General features: G+C 40.3%; 1 protein-coding gene across 1 annotated transcript in view; it reads left to right on the top strand.

Moving 5' to 3' along the window:
- The first annotated feature begins 2,082 nt into the window (after nt 1–2,082).
- LOC149167999 (uncharacterized) overlaps nt 2,083–21,632 on the top strand; it is a 46,471-nt gene continuing 26,921 nt past the window's right edge. Inside the window, exon 1 of the mRNA XM_089430662.1 lies at nt 2,083–2,309. Coding sequence (XP_089286788.1) covers nt 2,083–2,309 — 227 coding nt within the window. The remainder of the gene's footprint in view (nt 2,310–21,632) is intronic.

The following is a 21,632-nucleotide window of genomic DNA, read 5'->3' as shown; positions in this document are numbered from 1 at the left end:
AACAAGTATTTTCGCAGTTAGCTTGACAGGGCATAGAGCATTCTTAGTGATTCTCAGGTGAATTTCAAAAGTGTATGACTAGATATCCATTCATGATATGTAGTGTTAGACTAGGCCACAGACATGAATGGGGTCATCAACCTGAAGAGACGAAAAATGATATTCGAGAAAAAGTCTCTCCGTGTAGTGGTCCCATTGGACCTAGCTGAAGGGGTGTGCTACAATGAGCCTATGCACGATGAGGATAGTGAAGATGAATTAGACTACATCTACCAAATCACTGTACAGGATCAGGATCGAGTGAAACCAATAGCAGACGGGAGAATCTCATGGGAACATGACAATTCCTGCACATCGGAGTCAGATGAAGAGATTGAGCGATGACAGAACTGATTACATGAGGTCACAATGCTAAATTGTAATATGATGGTTAGATCACTACACCGCGTAGTGATGGAAGAAAGGGAGTTACCAACAGATGCAACACATAGGGAGGAACTGGTAGAATGCTACGAAAAGGCAATTCTGGAGCAAACACAGCAGGGTGCACAACCAGGGGCGTTGTGCGAAACAATTGCACAAGGGTGGAGGACACACCAATATCTTAGGAGAATGTGGCATAGATGTAGAAGGTAGGCGTGCGTATGCATTGGAGGACAAAGCGGGGGGAGCATCTGTCAGTGGTGTACGATACAGATGTATGTGGTGCATGCGCCGAACCAGATTAGAATCAAGAATCCGAATTCACCATGGCAATGCAGTCTGCCAGCTGATTGGGACAAAGCTAGTACAAAAACTGGGGGGAGCAGGAACAACATCAGTCTGATAAGACTACCCAATAAGAATCTACGGATACTAGGGGTTCGATGGGCCTATAAACTTAGCAGCAAAAGGAGGGGGATGAAGGTGATGGAAGTAACTACTAAGACCGCAAAATCCATAGTTCACAAGGTCCTGAGCGAAGAAATTCGGTGATTGCAGGAAGACATTTAGTGTGGCAATAGCAGGATTCACGAAATCGAGGAAGAACGGGCACGACTGAGGAGGAAAAGCATGCTGTTGGATGAATGTATCAGCAAAATAAAAGCCGGTGTCACACAAGCAAGTAGCACGAATCTGCAAATAAGGGAACTAGGCCTGGTCGGGTCTAACTTTGTACTCGAACGAGCTGTGATCCCGTTATCATGGTTACAACCCTACCAATGAAGAAGTGTACCATATACAGTAGCGCCCGATGTGATAATGGATACGAAGGCACTCAAAAGGTGCTTGCAGCTCGGGCTAGCAGGGAAGCAGAAATCTCGCACCTAGGGTGCGACCACCTGACTGGCAGTGGAAAGCACAGTCTCAATGCCCCGAGTAGTTGAAAGGAGGTGCGGGACTATAAACAAGTCTGCAAGAGGCCTGCACGGCAAGAGGGTTCCATGCAGGGCCATTTTGTTAACAAGATTGCAATCACGTCGAAGGGGCTGCACTACCATGTGGACAGGCTTGGAGGTGATCGTTGTTGGCACTATTCGTGACAAGAAGTTCGAGTTATGGCAGAAAAGAGTGGGCGACGGGTCATTAAGACTGGGGCCACGAGCTAGATATGGAAAGATCTGCTGCCCAAAAGATATTAATGAATTAAAAAAGGAGGGAAGGGTTCCATTCAAATTTACGTGTTCATCTAAAAACCCTTGGACAACACTGGGATATTTGAGATTTGAGCCGATACAGAACAGTGAACATCCAACTACTAGGCCTCCCATGAGTACCATGGCTAGAACCTGAGCATGGTTTGCGGAAGAGCTGTATCTGAACCAGGAGGAATCAGAAGAAGTGACCACCACCCTCTAAGTTCCAAATTCCCCATGCACACTGTGACCTCGGAAAAACAAGTAGACTATGGGACCTGTTCGGACATCACCGCGATTCAGTAAATTATGAGTGGCTGAAGAGGGCAAAGAAATCACTACTAAAATCGATGAGGACGAGGAAGATTTGCAAGACTTGCTCACCCAGATTGAAGCATAGGATGAGGAAGAAGAGGATGCCTCCCTAATACCTTCACTACCACCATATATCTCTCCATGGAACGGGATGGCCAAGATACTGAAGGACTTGGATGCTATGAAGAGTACCCTTCAGACCCCACTTCTTTCGGATGAAATAAGATTTGACGGTCTACTGCTGGGTCGAGTACCAAGTATAAAGTTCAAAGATTGGGATCTTGCGGACAGCGAGAAGTTGCCTCAGTTGGCTGAAGAGAAATTATTGCCGTGGAAGTGGCTACTAGGTGTGGAGAAGGCGGGATTACCAAATCTAAGGTGAATACCCCACTATCACTGCGTGGCCATCACCATTTTTGTTATCCGATAGTTGCTATGTCTGGTACATGATGGGTATCTCTGGTTAGAGGAGCCGATTCCCATCATGGCCAATTTAGTACACCACATTACCCACCTGCCTATTAAAGGGAACAACCCCACAGACATAGCCGGAACAAGTAGCGATGTAGGTATCACATAAACAATGAAGGCTAAATATAAGCTGTAAAATCGAAAGCGTGGGTATGTAATAGCTAGCATCAAATATCGAGGGGTGTGAGTCTGTTACAAGGAAAAATAGTGTCGATTTGAACTGCTAGTCCCACTAATACAGGTAGCTATCTTAGAAACAAACAATGAAAGCTTTTCAAGAGTTCCTTTAAGTGTGATAGATGGAAGAGAAGAACAGAGGACCAACCTGGATCTTTCACTTTGATCCTAGCTTGATTTATCCTTTCCCTGATAGTATTTTCCACTCCTCTCCTACTTGTCCCGCTTCAAAGAGAACCTGTAGAGTCAAAAAAATAGAAAACTATCAAATTATCTCTATCTATAACATCATAAACAATGCAAAATCAGAAACACATTGACCATACAATTGCATTCATAAACAATAAGATTCACAAATACAAGATCATATGGAGGAAAACTCAAAGAACTTTATTAATAGTAATGTAAGAGAGGATTACAACCTAGCTCTCTGATCCAGCATCATCCTCCTAGTTGTAGAAGCCCTCTTCACCTCATGAACAAGCAAATCCCCCAACAATGCAATGTCTCTTCTCACCAAACCATAGCACTTCCTTACAAATTACAAAATTATAGACTCTAGATCTCTCAGATGAGGGATCCATTTATATATGTCTTGCAAGGGTGTGAGTCAGCTCTGGGTTTTTGATTAGTTTCATTCCACTGATAGTTCTTGGTTCCACTTGGAGATTTCATGATGTCTTACTCATCCCTGGGCGAATTCAGAGAGGAAAGTGTCACAAGAGAAGTTTCTGGAATATTCCATGATCATCCACCTTGCAAACTGTCTCTTCCATTTGTCTATTCTCACTCATCACACCCCACAGAAGGCCATTTGAGTATGCATCACACCTGGCCAATTAGGCAGTTAGTATGCGTCACACCTTGCCCATGGAGAAGTAGGTCTAGTTTTGGCCAGTTCTGAGTAGTTTTTCAGGTGGAACTTCTGGGAAAGGATGTAATCAGCTGACCATGATCCTTTAGGGTATGAAGCAACACTTTTAGGGACTTAAGGAGTCCTTAGTTTAGGGAAATATGAGTTTAGGGTTGCAGTGCCCAAATATGTCTATAACGGCTAGCCCCTAAAGCATGAGGTTGTAAATATTATGATGTCGGGTGAAATGCTTTATTCATGAGGATATGAGGTATTTGAACTGGAAGGTGACCTGTATAAGATACAATACAATACATCATAATCATATTATTTTCATGATCTAGCGGACGCGGGCATTCCCATGCTTAGCTTTATAAATTCATTTTCATGTACATAGGGCAGACAATCGTCTACTGTTGCAGACTTGTGATTCTTCGCATGAAGAGTCATCTTCCATGGCTAGATGACTATCTGTGTAGCTTCTGTGTACAACTGATGTCTTTATTTTCTTGAATATATCACAGCTCGGATGGATGAAACTAGATCCAGGGTCTTCAAAACTCGTGCAATTTTCACCTGATGTACAAGTCGATCCACGTGAAAAGATGTTCTGAAGTCGAACATGGAAAGACATCACCTAATTACCAACCAATGATGTAAGTTGTTAACAGACGCAAGAGGAATCACTTATAATGATGATGGCCCTCAAGGTACTACAGTACAATTCATGTGGTGTGAATATATGAGCTGATGTCGAACACCATGCAAAGTCTTTCGGTCGAAGGTCATTGTTGTAAACCTGTCACTGGAAGTGAGAACTTGCCATTGAGGCATGCAAGCTTCAAAGTACTGAAAGGTTTGTTTCTAAGTCAACTTCTTGGATAATGAGCTGATGTCAACAAGGAGTGACCTGTCGTAGGAGGGCCTTGATGTATCCCACATCTACGATGCGAAATGAAGCAAAATATTTTTGTGGAGGTGAAAACGATCTCATGATATGAGGTTCAGGAATGGCGGTCATGAAAAATGAAGTGTGGATGTAATGCAGTGGATGAGGCGTTTGCTGGATGGTGAATTCTCTGAATGAATTCTCTTGAACATATTGGCGACACTGATGTGGATTGGTAGCATTAAACCCATGGATGGTACGGTGGACCAATGGTGATAGTGAATGGAAACCTAACCCAACTCAATCACGGTGACGGAGTGAAAGTGTCATGTTCAAGAGTGACTTGCTACCAATAGAGTTCTTCAAGTTTTCTTCCCATTTTTACCTAGTCATTGCTGACTAGTACCTCTTTATTTTTTATAAACTTGAGGAGGATAACATATGCTTGGTCTATAATTTGCCCTTCGGGCAAACCTGTCGCTTTGTGTTTAGCGAGCCTAGCGTCAGTGATACTTGTTCTTGTCTGGGTGGACAAGTTTGTCGCTATTATTTTAACGAGTTTAACGACAAAGATAACTCAGTCCTTTTCTTGTTTAGAGAGTCTGAAAACGGATGAAAAGGAGACTCCAATAGTTATTTTTCATGGCATAATCCCTTAAGTCCAAAAAATTGTAAAATAATACAAAAGGGATGAATTTTCGATAGTTTTAACGAATTGACAAAGACAAGCGCTCGATCTTTTTGTTTAATGATCCCTTAAGTCCAAAAATATTAAAATATATGAGAGGGAGAGTGTTCCCCTTACTTTAACGAACTGGGAAGGCTAATAGCTCGACAATATTTTTATATTTAACAATTCTAAAAATATTTTAAAAGAGGCTCTTTTTTTAGGAACGAGTGATATTTCTGGGTAGCAGCTGGTTCCAAGTAAGTTTGGAACTTCTCAAAACATGGCAGCGTGAAGAGGGTGACAATCAGAATCACTCATCGCAGATGTCCTCAAAGGGGTAAATAATCAAGTGGAAGCATATGGTCAGCCGAATGAAATGGAGGTGACGGAAGGAACACAACCAAAGTTCACAAAGGGCAGATAACAAAGTGATCACAAAGGTTATTTACCAAAGGCGGGTTTATTTTTTAATGAGCTTGAACCTTGTGCCAACATGTGCTCAGTGTAGGTTGATTTTTTAACGAGCTTGAACCTTACGGGAACATTTCTCTTACCAATATTTTGATAATGTATCTTGGTAGATTTATTTTTTAATGAGCTTGAACACTACTATAACATGTTCTCATTACCATTTTATGTAAGCTAGAAATGACCCAACTATGAGGTTAAAGGGTTGAGAACCTACAAACTAAGAAAATCAAAGGTCACCTTTCACTTGCATGCAAAGGTTTGCATGCCCCCAGGTCTTTCAGTAAAAGGAGAGTTTCTAGGTTATCAGATGGAAGTCCTTGCGGTTAGGCAGGATCGTTTCTGTCTGCAGACAAAAACTCTTCCTTTGCGATGCCCATCGAAATAGACAAAGGTGATTGCTGTGAGCTTCCAATCACATAACGTATAAAGGTGAATGTTGTGAGCTTCCATTCATAATCGTACAAAGGAAATAATCGCGTCAGACTGATTACATAACCTATACGAGAATGTTTTTCGGTCCAAGTATTACGACCTTTCAAGAAAATCTCTCTTTTCCTTTGGGTTCGCCTACCGAAGCAGACTAGGGTGCATGCCCCCTAATCTTCATCACACTCACCGAACTACTCGTGGTAATTAGGTGGATGGGATGAAGATGGAAGAGACATTGTTGATGCGAAGAGGCCATTTAGGGATGATGGTTGATTTATAGCTGTGTTTGAACCAGGAAATGAAAGCTGGTCGACAAGTTGCACCAGTCTGCCTTCATGTGGAAAACACATCACTCGAAAGAATTTGGAAACAATGGCTTCCATGCTATATATATAATCATGTCCAAGGAGTAGATTGTAATCTAGTGGACCTTTGACTACCATCACGTTCACATAAACTGTTTTCTTTCTCAAAGTTATAGGCATCTTTGGAAGAATCCCTAATGGTCAATTGGTTCCTTTGTTGAAGCCTAAACAATTTTGTTTTTCAGGCAAAAGGGATGATGAACCAAGCGCTTTCCAAGAAGTTGAGGAAAGGATACTCACTAAAGTCCCTTCATCTATGATAGTGCCAAACACAATCATTTTGTAAACTTGTACTATGATTCGGAATGGTACATTAGATGGAAGGTGACGTTTCGCTAGTTGATTCCAATCAAAGAAAACAACTAGACTGCTTAGAGGGGGTACCAGATAAATGTCTAGATAAGTTTCATGAACTAGGGGGGTCTCTTCCTATTATGAAGGAATGGGTGGATTGCCCCCAAGTTCATTAGACTCTGTATCGACAAAACGAATTTGAACAGTGTCGTTCTCATCCTCTTTGGAAACTATATCATCTGAAGGTGGATTTTCTAAAGGCAATATTGGGTCGACTACCATCTCGACCAGTTGACTTTGATCTAATATGGACTCAGAAGGTTCACTTTCAATGATAGGCGATTCGATCGAAAATTGAGCTATGTCAATCGGGTTTTAAACTAGTGAAGGACTTGGTAAGAGTTTCTTGTATCTGGGTGGAAGTTGTTGTGGTGAAGCAGGATGGTTATCCAAAATGCTCTTGGCTTCATCCAGAAAAGGACAATGGTGAAGAGTGTGATCACCTTCACATAACCTACATGGAACTCTAACTTTTCCTTTTTGTTTGTTGACTTCACTTTCACTAGTTGATGGTATGCTGTCAACTTGACTGTCAGGGGTTGATGACACCGAATGGTGCAACCGGGGAGACAATTCTCTCAAGATCCGTGGGATGCAAGGGAAATCTCGATGGTAATGGTTCTCCTTGCCAATTGCGCATGGAGTTTTTGGTTTGGAAACATTAGTGTGTGGATTTTCGCCAGACGATACTTTGGTGTTCCCTTGTTTAGCTGGCTTCTTCTTCTTCTCCTTCCCTTTCTTTTTCTTCTAAACTACTTGGTTTTTAGTGCCACTAGTTTCACCAAGTGAAGAGGAAGAAGGGGAAGGAGAAACAAATGAAGTAGAAGGCGAAGGGGTAACTTCAGTATCATCTGGTTACTGATTAGATTGTTGAGGAATTACAGTGTTTTGAACGAAATAGGTCGAGAAAATCCATACTGGCAGGCCGATTGTGATTCCTGGAAGGGACAATGTAGCCATATATGGAGAACCAATGTCTCCCAAAGAGGAGAAAGGACTAGGATTCCCTCCAAGGGGGATTCCTTGATTGGTAGACTGCATTATCTCAACCTCAGATCAACGTAGGAACAAGGATGTTATTTCATTTAAAATAAATTTTAAAGACACTTGGATGCAACTTGACTTTCAATTTTTACGAGTCGAGAAAAAGTTAAAGGTGACTCTAGTCACCTTCAATTTTTAATTAGCCCAAAGTGACAAGTGCTCAGATGGACCTTTTCTTTTAAGGAGTCGAAAACGAATGAAAGTGACTGCTCTGGAAGTCTAGCTAGAGGGTTTACCAAATCGATCGTAAAACTGCAAAATACACCTTGGTGATAAATGATAGAGAAATTACCAAGGACTTATGTATGGTAGTAAATCTTCCCAAATGCTGTGTTCAGTGCATTACGATCAATAGGGCGGCAGACATAGATTCCTAAGGATAAAGGATAATAGCCTATTGTGGTCTCCCAATATATACACGATGGTACGGGGAGCATAAGTCCATACTGGCACTTGTTGTATCAAAGAGGAGGAATCACCCAACCTACAATGAAAACAATAGTTACCAAGTTTTACGACGCCGGAACATGTCTCTAGCCTAGACTTCTAGATGTGTTGTGTTAGATTCCAAAGCATTTTTATGTTCATTGAGGTTTATTTTATGGTTGATCTTGCTTAGAAGCTTGTCTTTCAAGGTTCACCACATGATGTAGATGTGAAATTCCTAAATATGCAATCTGAAATGATAAACAATTGTTTATGTTCTTTTAGGAAAGAAGATGATGATTTTTCTTTCAGCAAAGAGCATAGAGAACACACTAAAATGCACTTTCCTAAATCAAATTTCGCAAGTAGTCAAAATGCAAATGCACATGCATGTATTTGTTTTCCACTTTCTTAATGTGTGAATGAAAAAAAAGAAAGCTAAGTACAAATTTGAACTATTTTCTTTCAAAGTGACAGTACAAACAATTTTTCTTTTCAAAACGAAAGGAAGACTAAGATGACACTTTCAGATTTTGAATTTAAAACTATTTTCGACACTTGAAATACTAATAATTTCAAAATCAAGTACAAAGATAAAAGTACAATCAACTATCTAGAAGAGGGAGACTTTACGACACTCTTATTTTGATTCAGAATGATAATTATGACACTTGCATCAAAGACGACAGTTCGATTAGGCTACTTTCGACAAAGGAAGATTGCAAATGATTGACAAATACACAAAAACATTTACAATTCCTAATTGATGGAGGCTAAAATAATGAGAAGGAAGATGGTTACAACTAGAAGGTACTGATCATGAACAGCAAAACTACTGAATAAAGCTGAAAACAAAGAGAAAAAAACCAAATTTCAGGGAATAAAACACAGTTTACTCAATCATCGCACCTGCAACATAGGGAAACAGGGATGCATCTCACCTGTAACACACAGGAGGTGTGATGCATCTAGGTTGCACGGTTATAGATAGTGCGATGGGCCAGAGAGAGAAACTGAGCTTGGTTTTTGCTCAAAACCTGTAGCTAAGTTCAGTGATTTAGGTTGAGTAATGATGGATAGTAAACACAAAGCATAAGGGTAGGATCTGATGAGGTTCTGAGCTACCACAAGGGCACTTAGGATGCTTTGTAAGTCAGATGTTTAGTTCATAAACCAACCCAGAGATTGACTGAAGCAGTGTTTATCTACTTCGCAATTGCATAGCAAAGGTGTTTCGAAGGCTAGCTGGCTAACTTCAGGCTCCATCTGTAGTTTATAAAGCAAACAATAAACAAACAAAACAAACTATCCATTCCCGAGTGGAGTCGCCATTTTGTTACAAGGAAAACTAGTGTCGATTCGAACTGCTAGTCCCACTAATTCAGGTAGCTATCTTAGAAACAAACAATGAAATCTTTTCAAGAGTTCCTTTAAGTGTGATAGATGGAAGAGAAGAACAGAGGACCAACCTGGATCTTTTGCTTTGATCCTAGCTTGATTTCTCCTTTCCCTGATAGTATTTTCCACTCCTCTCCTACTTGTCCCACTTTAAAGAGTACCTGTAGAGTCGAAGTAACAACAAACTATCAAAGTATCTCTATCTATAACATCATAAATATTGCATATTCAGAAACACATTGACCATACAATTGCATTCATAAACAATAAGATTCACAAATACAAGATCATATGGAGGAAAACTCAAAGAAATTTATTAATAGTAATGTAAGAGAGGATTACAACCCAGTTGTCTAATCCAACATCATCCTCCGAGTTGAAGAATCCATTTTCACCTAATGAACAAGCAAATCATCCAACAATGCAATGTCTATTCTCACCAAACCAACAACACTTGCTTACAAATTACAAAATTCCAGCCTCTAGATCTCTCAGATGAGGGATCCATTTATAGATGTCTTGCAAGGTTGTGAGTCAGCTCTGGGTTTTTGATTAGTTTCATTCCACTGATAGTTCTTGGTTCCACTTGGAGATTTCATGATCTCTTACTCATCCTTGGGCGAATTTAGAGAGGCAAGTGCCACAGGAGAAGTCTCTGGAAGATTCCACGATCATCCACCTTGCAAACTTTCTCTGCCATTTGTCTGTTCTCGCTCATCGCATCCGCACAGAAGGCCATTTGAGTATGCATCGCACCTGGCCAATTAGGCAGTCAATATGCATGGCACCTTGCCCTTGGAGCAGTCTGTATGGTCCAGTTTTGGCTAGTTCTGAGTAGTTTTTCAGGTGGAACTTCCGGGAAATGATGTAATCAGCTGACCATGATCCTTTATGATATGAAGCAACACTTTTAGGGACTTAAGGAGTCCTTAGTTTATGCACATATGAGTTTGGGGTTGTAGTGCCAAAATATGTCTATAACAGAGTCGCCACCCAGCTACTGGCCAGTAAACTCATGAGGAAATGCTGCGTCGATGAGGTGCAAACCCTTGTCATTGCACTTACGGAGTAGTGTGCAGAAGGGGTTCAGTTCAACTAGGCGCAATTTCTATGCGATGATTTTTTTACGAATTGTAAGGAAGCCCAGGAGAAAGGTAAGACTTTCCATTATGCATGGTTTCTAGTATCAATCCTTCTGGTTGCAAGAGAACTACCACAGGGTAGCAATTTTCTCAGCATTGAGAAGAACCTACTTGAAGCAGTGCAGTATAACTCACTCTAGGCTACAAAGGACACCACGAGGGTTCGTGAGATCAAAGTATTTTGGATTTTCATGGAGGTGAGTATTCGGACGTGGATTGCTCGTAGACGGAGGCTGTCCCCTACAATATATAACAATTTTCAAAGCACAGTTGAGTTCAAAGTAGTCATGCATAACCTATATATTCAAGCGCGGAAGGATCCACAACAAACATGGGTAAAGCTTCTGCTCATCGCAATGGAAAATGCAATTTATGAAGTATTGGCAGCATGGCCTTTGGAATAGCGCACCCCAAATGTGGATGCGTTAGAAAGGATGGTTGCACAGTAGTGAAAGAAGGAAATCTAGCTGCGACTCACTAAATTGGCGAAAAAGGCGCGTTAGGGACAAAAGGCAGCTTTGCAACAAGAGGCAACCAAGGAAGTAACCGCCGAGGAGATTAGGGAATATCAGGAAGTGTCCTCGGAATAAGACCTGCAAAGTGAAACAGAGACATAGGCACGCACGAACCTTCCCACAAAATCACCCCAAGTTAAGAGGCCACGCATCAAGGAATCGCCACATGCACGCAAGAAGTCAAAGACAAATAAGACCTTGGAGAAATACTTTCTGGATAGAAGCGAATCAGTGCATGATGTCACTCCAGGTGCTCTGAAGGAATTAATGACAGTGTAGACAACTATGTTAGGGGAGCTTAGGGCACAGTTGTAGGCATTACAGGTGTGAACCCCAGGGGAGATGGTTCTGACCCTCGCAAAAGGTATAACCGCAACAGAGCAGATGGTGCATGCCTCCATTATGCACACTTTAGTATTACCAGCTAGCGCCATCGTAGCAGAAGTTGAAGGTGACATGAGGAGCTGGGGACTAAATTTAGTCGCTCTTCCTAGAGAAACCCTATACCAATTGTAGGATGGGGTAACCACGGAGCTCCGTGCTAGGGAAGGTCGTGCCCTCCAAATCTTAATGGAGCACGGGACAAATCTGGAGCAAGTTAGTCTACAGCATGATGACTTGGTGTCACACAACAAGGAATTAGAACAGGACGTGGCAGAGGTTTATAGCATGGTACCAAAGTTAGCTATGCCAGCGGAACTTCCAATAGCCGACAAGATCCATCACATGGCCGCAAGCTTTCATACGACCCAAGAGGAAGCATCAAAAGCTTAGTGGGAATTAAACTTACCAATTGTGGAACTAAGGATGAAGGCACAACCACCTACACCTCCAGAAGTTCGGGAACAACACCATGGAGAAATTCAAGCTGGATTGGAAGTATTAGGGCACACTGTCCAATATTGCTCAAGATTTTTGGATCAGTCCCTCCTTACACTCACATCGCTTCAGGAAGACCCAACACTACAACAGGCAGAGGTAGAAGGGAGTTGAAGTAGGTTTATAACCAAGTCCAAGGGACTACGCAAATAGTTGCCATCACGCAACAGTTGGCCAAAATGAGGGAGGCCTAGGTTCTCAAGGCACAAGTTGACGCTGTGCAACCGAAGGAAGTTGTGCTTAAACAGTCCATATAGCCTTGGCTTGAAGAGGCATTCGTGGTCTCCACCACCATTGAGGGGAAATTAGCACACATGCAGGCAACATATGAACCTGGACAAACATCTGAAACGGGGGCTCACGTACAACGGGTGCAGTAGATGGTAGAAGAATTTGTTGCGAGCATAAGCGAAGCACAGAATTTGCTGATGGACCTTTGCGTGAGGATTGTCGTACCAACCGAGTGACTCGGGACAAGTCACGATAATTGTGTTGGGGGCGTGTTGGGTAGCGGAGGCCTCGTGTAATCGTTTTGGGGCTCAAAGCCCACAATTTTGGTAATAATATGGTAAAGGCTCTACGAGATGCACAGAGCGTGAAGTGTAATGAGTCAAGTCAAAGGGTTTTCCACCCGAAAGATAATGTAAGAAAATTGAAAGTGAGTCAGCCTGCCCATGGTCCGCAGACCATGGGAATGTATAAATAGAGAAAGGCTCTAAGGTTAGAAGGTAGTCCTTGTTTTAATCTTGAATGTTATGGGTTTAAGAAGGAAATATTCTCTCTGTGTCTGTAAGTCTGAGTCAAGGGTGTTGGTAGATAGATAGAGGCTCTGCAACTGTGTGCACAGAGGCCTATTAGAGTCTGCAACTATGTGCGTGGACCCCTGTAGCTGCATGGGTAGGGCGGATTTGGTTGTACTAGGAAAGAGATCAATAAAGATAAGAATTTCTAAATCATTGTGTCTTTTATCGTGAATCTACCTGTTGTTAATGTTTTGAGTTTATGTATATTTTTGCGCGCACTGGGTATTATTGTTAAATGTTTGCTTAAAGACTGTAAGAAGTAGAATATATCTATAATAAACTCATAATGATAAGAGCACGTTGGTGCGGATCTACGTGGAAGCCCAATAGTCATGCAGAGTAGCATGGGGCCCCAGAACGGTGCGCGGTCCAATCCAGACCACATCAAGACATCACAAGGGTGTGGAAACCTGGTTCCAACACCCTCCCCTGCTACCTCAGCTAAGGCTTCAGTCCGCACTCCACAAACTATTTCCAAAAGGGCCGGTAGCACGAGATTTGTTTGTCTAATAACTCTTCCATACCTAGGTTGGGCCCCACTAAGCCAACATGTAGCTTTCATCTTTACCATATGTTTGATGATATTTATATCTTGTATTAGGCATGTTTTGGTCAATATCTTGTTCAAGTTTTGAATGGTTAGAATTACTATCATATTATTTATGTTTGTGGAAAGTTACAGGTAGTTTTGGGAAGTAGTCTAGAGGCTAGCCTAAAAACGTGGCACGGATCTCGCAACCAATAGCACATAACTAAGGATTTTGTGGCATAACTGCTGGTAGGTAGGCTTATGGGTGTGGTTATATCCGCATAACCACATGCACAATGTGTCAAGGGTGTGGTTGGGGTGTTAATTCAATGAAAAAAGGTTCCATCTCATGGATTGATCACGTAGGGTGGTTGTTATGATCCTAAGTGATCTATGGTCCCTAAGGGATGCCAATAAGTTTCCAATTTATAGGCCCACTTCCTTAACTAGAACTTGGAGTTTAGGTCGTGTCATAGTAGTAGTCAACTCATGTCTACCTTGGAGAGCTTGTAAAAGCAGGTAAATGTGAGGTGAGGGGTTACATATTAGTATAATATCTTCTAGGTTCAAACACTTGGACTGGATGGGATAAATGCATATTGTTATGCATGAATTGTGATTGTTATGGTTACCATGTATATGGTTATTATTACAGTAATTTTTCATCATGCATGATGTTGCTATGTTGACGTCAATATGTATGTATATGTATCGTGCTAATCTGGATTGCTTTGTGCAGATGTGATAACCTCCCATGAAATTCATTAAGGTATGATTTTGATTATGTTTCTATTTGGTTTATCTGACACGGCATGTTTGTAGGAAAGAGAAGGCCAAAGATGAAGAGAAAAATGGTGGATGAAAGTTCACATGACTCTCCTTATAGGCTTTCTATGAATTTTGTTGAATGGGAAAAGTCAGTGGAGTAGTACCAAGGAGAAGAGTATTCTCCTGATATAGAATACACATTGAGGAGTTCAAAGGAAGAGATTAAAATTTTCAAGGCATATAATAACAGGTTGACGAGGCATACAAATTTCTTGCCAAAGCTTAAGAAAATTAGGAAAAGGTTAACACAGTGATTCTACAAAGTCTTTCAAAGTTGAAGAAGCAAGGATAAATGGGGAACAATCATGGAGATAGGTAGGAGGATAATACTAATGGGGCAGATGGTAGCAAGTATCAAAGAAGACATAGATTGGATAAGGAGGATCAATGAAGAGTGGCAGATTCTTGGATACACCTAACAAGAGGTCTGGTATGTATGGGTTTTATTCTAGTTCTTCTTCCATGAGACATCATCATCATCATCTTCGTCACCGCCAACATCATAGGAAGAGTGAGTACCTTCCAAAGGAGTTTAAGAAAGTCAATCCTCCTACTTTTGATGGAGAGATGAAGAAATTAGAAGATGTAGAAGCATGGTTACCTGAAATGAAGAAGTTCTTAATATTGCATTACTAATTATATAACATGAATGCCAAGGTAGCTACCTTCAATCTTGAAGGGAAAGTAGATATGTGGTGGGAAGATGTGGAGAATTTTAGAAGCATTAGAGAAGAGGATTTGATTTGGGATGAGTTTGAAAGACTTTTCAAGGAGAAATATCTATCTGAGAGATACTATGATGATAGGGCCAAAGAGTTCTATGAGTTGAATATGGGTTCTATGACAGATGATGAGTATAATAGCGGGTTCCTTGAGTTTTTGAGGTATGTGCCTGTTGAGGGCCCGGAAATCGGGTCAACAACAAGGGGGATACCCACCCGGTCCGGAACTTGGTTGGCAGCTCCTTGTCCGTTTGGTATAGCGGGTCTGACTGGGGATAATGGGGCCAGTTTCCCAATGTAAGGGGGTGTGTGTGTGTGTGTAGAGTTTGATGATGCTGATCTAGAAGTAATTTAAGCTAATTTAATTCTAACTTCTAAACTGACTCTATGCTACTGTAATCTAACAAAAAAAAACAACACATCTAATCTACGCTAACCCGGGGTAGATTTCATCTATTATGCGATCTAAAAAGATTTCGAACAATAACTGGTAATAAAGATCATTCAGCTATCATAAGAATAGAAATCAATTAAGATAAACCATTATGCATAAAAAGTTAGGCAAAACAGTTGTGAATAGCATATCGTATAATAAGTTATTCATATGTCAAGCACAAATAAATGACTCCACCGTACAGAAGTGCCAAATGGTAACCCACACATTCATACATTAACATATAAACAACTCAGCTGCATATCACTCTAAGAATATAAGCAGAAATTGGTCAAAAGATAAGAGTACCATTTATGACTGATTTCACTCACAAACTTCAAGCAATAACGATTTATCTTTACTTGTTCTAATATCTACTAAGAGTACAGAAGTGCAACATCAGTAGCAGACATTAAAATGCAAACATAAATAAATATCGATCCATCCATTCATCAAAAACCCCCTCCGAGGGTGCAAAAGTGCATGTTCTGAGGACAAGTTTTTTGACAAATTTCCGGACCCTTCTCCAAATTCCATGAGAAGGGTTAAATACTACTAACTAATTAATCTTAATTACACAAATTTAGGAAACGGCTTCAAATGACCGCCCTTTTACTAAAACAAATTTATTTCTAAAAATTGAATCTAATTTCTAACTGTTTCTGTATCTGCTCCTTAGTGCTGTAAGCGATGCAACATTCGCCTGGAAAGAGTCGGCTGGTTGTCTTTTCCTTTCGTTCGAGTGATAAAAGTAGAAATAACAAAAGCTGGCACCTCTTTCTGACAAACTAGAAGATATTTTCGAAAATCTTCCTCTGGCTGGGTGTATTTGCTGTGTGTATACTTAGTATAACCTAGATTTCTTTCAAACTGATTGTGTTGTTGCTATTTCGGTTTCCGGCCGTGCGAATGACTCAATGAGTTAGGGATTTCGTTGCCTGAACAATCTTCTGTATTGAAAATTGGTTCCGTTCTTTGTTCCAGGCTTTTCTAGAGCGTCCTCCCTCTTTAGCGTTTTTCTTTTTGCTTTACTCAGTCTGAGCTTCAGGATCTTTTGTAAACATGCTGCTTTTGTGCGCCTTTGACTCTGAGTCTTGGATAGTCTATTTTCATCACTGTCTGTTGAGTGATACTCTGGAATCCGCGGTCCTGCTGCATGCGGCATCCATTTGCGAAGGCATCTCCTCTCTGCTCTCCTAGTATTGGCGCTTACCCCTTTTCCTTAGATGTTTCCTGCATATTGATTTATATTAGTTGCTGCCTTACAGTTTACGCAAGGGAAAAGAGAAATGACGAAAAGATTGACATGAAAGCTTTAAGTTCTAATGAATGCATAATCATGACACTCATAATGACTTGACTCTTTGAAAAACGCAACACAATCATTCTTGGATATTTTGGCGTACAATCATTAATTTTCCTTAAGGTGCGCGCTCAATTTTGGGTTTACAGACTATATCGAGGAAATCTTACGATGAGTGGTTCCTGCGATTCGCATCGCAGTATCGAAGATTGCGATGTCAAGAAGTGTCATCGCAGGAATTGATAGTCTCATTCATCGTAGATCGCAGATCACAAGATCACATATCGTAGATCGCAGATTGTAAGATCGCAGATCGCGTTTTTCATTTATTGTGTGCCGTTTATGCGATGTTGCGATATGCGACGTCGCATATCGGCCATCGGCGATTCCTTAAGTTTTTCATCTAAGGGCGCTTTCAATATATGCGATGCGATGAATTTCGCGCCACTTCTTCTCAGCTTATTTATGCGCATAGGAAACGCTTCACTCTCTCTTCGCAATGCGATCTAGCTTTAGGGAGTTGAAATACAAAAAATTTGATAAAAATATTTTTGGATTTTTTGTTAAGGGTCCCCCTTTGCTTGGTGTTATTGCTAATATCAAACAAAGAGGGGGGTTGTTGGTGACCACAACAATGGCGATTCACTGTGAAGAACCAGTTATCTCTGCTTTTCTATTGAATTTTCACTTCCGAAACAGAAAAATTTTCATATGCCTAAATTTTGTTATGGACAGATAGAGTACATTACTCCTTATCCTGTCAATGATACTTTGTCACAACCTTTTCATATTCCAATTGTCTGCTTCCTCAGGCTTAGTTCTTGCATTCATACCAGACATTACTCGGTCTTTTTAAAGATAAAATAAGGTCTTCTCTGCGTACTGGCTTTTAAAATATGCTCATATGTCGTAGGTAGAGCCTCTGCTGCCTGCAAGCGTCCATAGCCTCGACAGGGTTACCTGTTATCCAACAATGATCCTTTATCCTGCTTGAGGTTATTTACAACATTTCAGAGAAAAATCCTTTTTGACACTTTTTCCTTTTTTATTCTCTAAAGAACAATGTCTTGGTTTGGTGGCCAAATTATGATGACACAATCATTCACTTGATTTAAAATTTTGCTGAACAAGCTGGCTCATGATGAGACCCCTTGTCTTTTGATTGCAACAATCTTGAGTCATTGCCCTATTTTGATAGACAGTATTGGCAAAGTCAGCAAGTTATAATATCTGTGATCATGATAAGCCGGCTCATGATGAGACCTCTTATTCTTTGAGATATAGTGTTTTCCTGGATTGTTTCTCTGAATGCTGCGGTTTCCTTTAGCAGGGAGGAAGTCATTGTCTTTCCGTAAGAAAGATCTGGATGACAATAATAGAGTTTGAAAACAGCAGCTTTACAGAGAATATTTATTTTATTATTGATGATACCTTTCATTGTGCTGACATAAAACAATTTTTTACCAAAGGTTGCTTTCATCAAAGTTTTTTGAGGTTGAAACTAACATCATATTTAGGCTAAAGTTAACTCTATTTGTCAATAATAAAAATCAGATTTTTCGAAAAGTTTTGCTACTTGTACAAGCGAAATCAAAATCTGATAGAGAATTGGTGTGCTCTTTCATGAATCCTTTTTGATGATCATTTACAACCGGTTTTATTTATAAGAAAGAGAAAAACAAAATAAATAAAAAAACTAAAACTATCCTACAAAAATAGAAGAATTATCTTCTATGGAAAATACATTTTAAGAATCTGTCCATTCACAGGCAAAGAATCTCTCCTACCTGCCAAATCCTGCAACACAAACGTCGATGGGTCTATGACTTCTACAATCTGAAAAGGACCAAGCCACAGCTTCTAAAATTTCGTATGTTTGCCCTTTTCTTCATGAGCCTTATCCCATTTTAAAACTAAATCTCCCATCTGAAAGCTTTTTCTGGTCATTATGCTTGAGTCAAAAGAGGATTTTATTAGCGCTTGGTGGTGAGCATGGGTTTTCTTAGCTTGTTCTCGTCATTCTTCTAGTTTGATTATTTCCATTTGTCTCAATTGTAAGGAGGAAGTAGATACTTCATCGATGTATTGTACTAAAGACAAAGAGGGAATGACTAAGTGAGTTAGAAGAACCACTTCTTTCCCATAAACTAAATTAAAGGGAGAAGTGTCGATTGAAGCTTTCTTCGTAATTCTATCTGCCCATAAAGCATTTACCAGTGCTTTGTGCCAATTCTTTTGGTTTTGGTCGACTGTTCTTTTAATAATCCTGATTAGGTTTTTGTTTGTTGATTCAGCCAACCCATTACCTTGCGGATAGTAGTTGGCAGAATACTTCAGTTTGAACCCTCTTTTAAGTGCAAACTCAGTCATTGTATTTCCAGAAAAGTATGATGCATTATCAAACATTAAGGCCGTTGGCAATCCAAACCTAGTGATGATAAATTGATCTATGAATTCAATAATGTTTTCAGAATTAGCTGTCTTGAGAGGAACTGCTTCTACCCATTTAGTAAAATAATCTGTTTCCGTGAGGATATACCTATGCTGCTTAGAAGAGTGAGGAACAATCTCACCTATTATGTCCAAGCCCCATTGGCTGAATGGTTGCTCGATGTTAACCGGCTGTAGTGGCATGGACGATTTCTTTTGTTTCCCTGCAGCAGTCTGGCAGATTTGGCATTTCCTTACATAATTGTATGAGTCTTTGAACAACGTGGGCCAATAATATCCTGCACGTAAGATTTTAGGTGCAGTAGCTTCTCCAGCATAGTGTCCACCTGCTGGTCCATCGTGGAGTTCCTGCAAAACCTTTTCGGCTTCAGTTTTTTCAAGACACCTAAGAAGTACAGAATCATAATTCCTTTTAAACAGAACATCATTTATGAGCTGGTATTGTTTAGCTTTCAATCTCAGAGCTCTTTTCTTGGTGTGGTCCAGGCGTGATGGAGCATACCCGTTCTTAAGATAATAAATGGTGTCCGCATATAATGATTCTGCGTCGTTTAGGCTTACCTCATATGTATGTACCTCTTCAGATGAGTTCTCAGGAATTTGCGATGCTCCAGCTAACATCTTGCAGAAGCCTTGACCTCTTACGATGTTTGCTGGCTTGATCTCAAGATTGTATTCTTGTAAGGCGGTAATCCAATTTGCTCTCTTTTCGCCCACATCCTTCTGTATCAGAAGGTTTATTACTGCTGGAAACGGTACTATGACTTTGGTATGGGCTTTAAGTAAGAAAGGTCTGAAATATTTGATTGCTTTGAAAACGGCATATGCCTGTTTCTCCACGTCTGAATAATTGAGTTCAGCACCTTGTAAGTTCGAGCTAGAAAATGTGATTGGAGCTTCCGCCTTCTCTTGATTTGCTTGAGTTAAAATCGCGGCATAAGATTTCTCTGAGGCAAATGTGTATAAGATAAAAGATTATGAAAAGTTTGGGTTCGCTAAATATGGAGCGTTGATGATAGCTTGTTTGATCAAGTTGAATGCTTCATGCTCATCTTGACCCCATTTAAAATTTGAATTCTTTTTTATCATATTTTTTAAAGGAGAAATAATACGTGAAAAATCCGGAACAAACCTCTTTACAAAATTGATTTGACCAAGGAAAGATTGCATGGCCTTTTTGTTATGGGGCATGGATATTTCGGAAATTTCTTTGATTCTGTCAGGTTCAATGTGAATACCAGACTTTGACACTATGAATCCTAGCAATTTCCCTTCACTTAATGCGAAAAAATATTTCTTTGGGTTAAGTGAAATCCCATACCTTAAACATCTTTGAAAGATTTGTTTCAAGTCTTTGAGATGGTTGCTTCGCTTCTTGGAGTACACTGTTATATCATCCAGGTAAATCACTACCAATTTATTGACTAAACCTTTAAATGCGATGTCCATGGCTCTCTGAAAGGTAGCGCCGGCATTGATCAGACCAAATGGCATCTTCTGATATGCGTATGTGCCCCATTTAGTTCGGAATGTGGTTTTTAACTGATCATTGGGATATACCAGCACTTGATTGTATCCTGAAAATCCATCCAGAAAAGACATTAATTCTGAGCCTGCTACTGCCTGTAATATTTGCTCCATAGGTGGGAGGGGAAAATTGTCTTTTTGACAGGCTTTGTTGAGATTCAGAAGTCGATACAGATCCTGATATCACTGTTTTTCTTCTAATGGGCACCATATTGGATACCCATTTGAAATGTCTGACGGGGAAAATATTCTGGCTCTCAACAACTTATTTAGCTCAGTCTTTATCTGATTTTCTAAGTTGGGGTGGATTTTTCTGAGCTTCTGCTGGACAGGTTTTTCATTGTCAATCATAGGGATAGTGTGTTGAATGATAGAAGTGTTGTATGTCTTTAGCTCATCGTAATCCAGGCAAAAACGTTTTGTATTGTCTCAGAAGACGGATATATGCTGATTTTTCTTCAGGGCTAGGCCGTGGCCTAGATTAACGTTTTCTGGCTTCTCATCGATTCCTAGTTCACTAATTCATAGTTCATAGTTGAACTGTAGAGTTTAGAATTGGCAACCTTTTAAACCGACTTTTTAAATCATATAAATCTTCTAACTTAACCACCGATTTAGGTATAGCATTATCAGTGCTATTTTGCTGTATTTGGTGATCATGATGGTCTTCGTCAATTATTTGATTTGAGTAGGATCCTTCAGAAGTGAGAAATTTACAATGTCAGGATCGTCGTTGAATACTCTCCAGTTGGTGATGTTGTCAGGGATGGATGGTCTAAAGATTAATTCTATTGAGAACTATCTGGACAAAATCTTCGGAGGGAATAAGTCTAGAGCTACGTTAGCTAACAGGTCTGCACTCGCAATTTGGAGTCTTGGGATTGAAGAAATATTGAATGCTATGAAATGTGCAGTCAGATCTTGTACTAAAGATTGATAGTGCTTCAAATGGCTTGATAGGCAATGTTGATGTTACGTACCTGTTTGACGACATCTCAAATCTCCAAAACTTGAAGATACTT

The sequence above is a fragment of the Pinus tabuliformis genome, chromosome 5_1 (assembly GCF_031772625.1).
Source record: "Pinus tabuliformis cultivar Carrire ecotype Pingquan chromosome 5_1, CPIR1, whole genome shotgun sequence".
NCBI classification, from domain to species: Eukaryota; Viridiplantae; Streptophyta; class Pinopsida; order Pinales; family Pinaceae; genus Pinus; species Pinus tabuliformis.
Note: the sequence above shows the minus strand (reverse complement) of the source record. Positions and strands in the feature narration are given on the sequence as shown.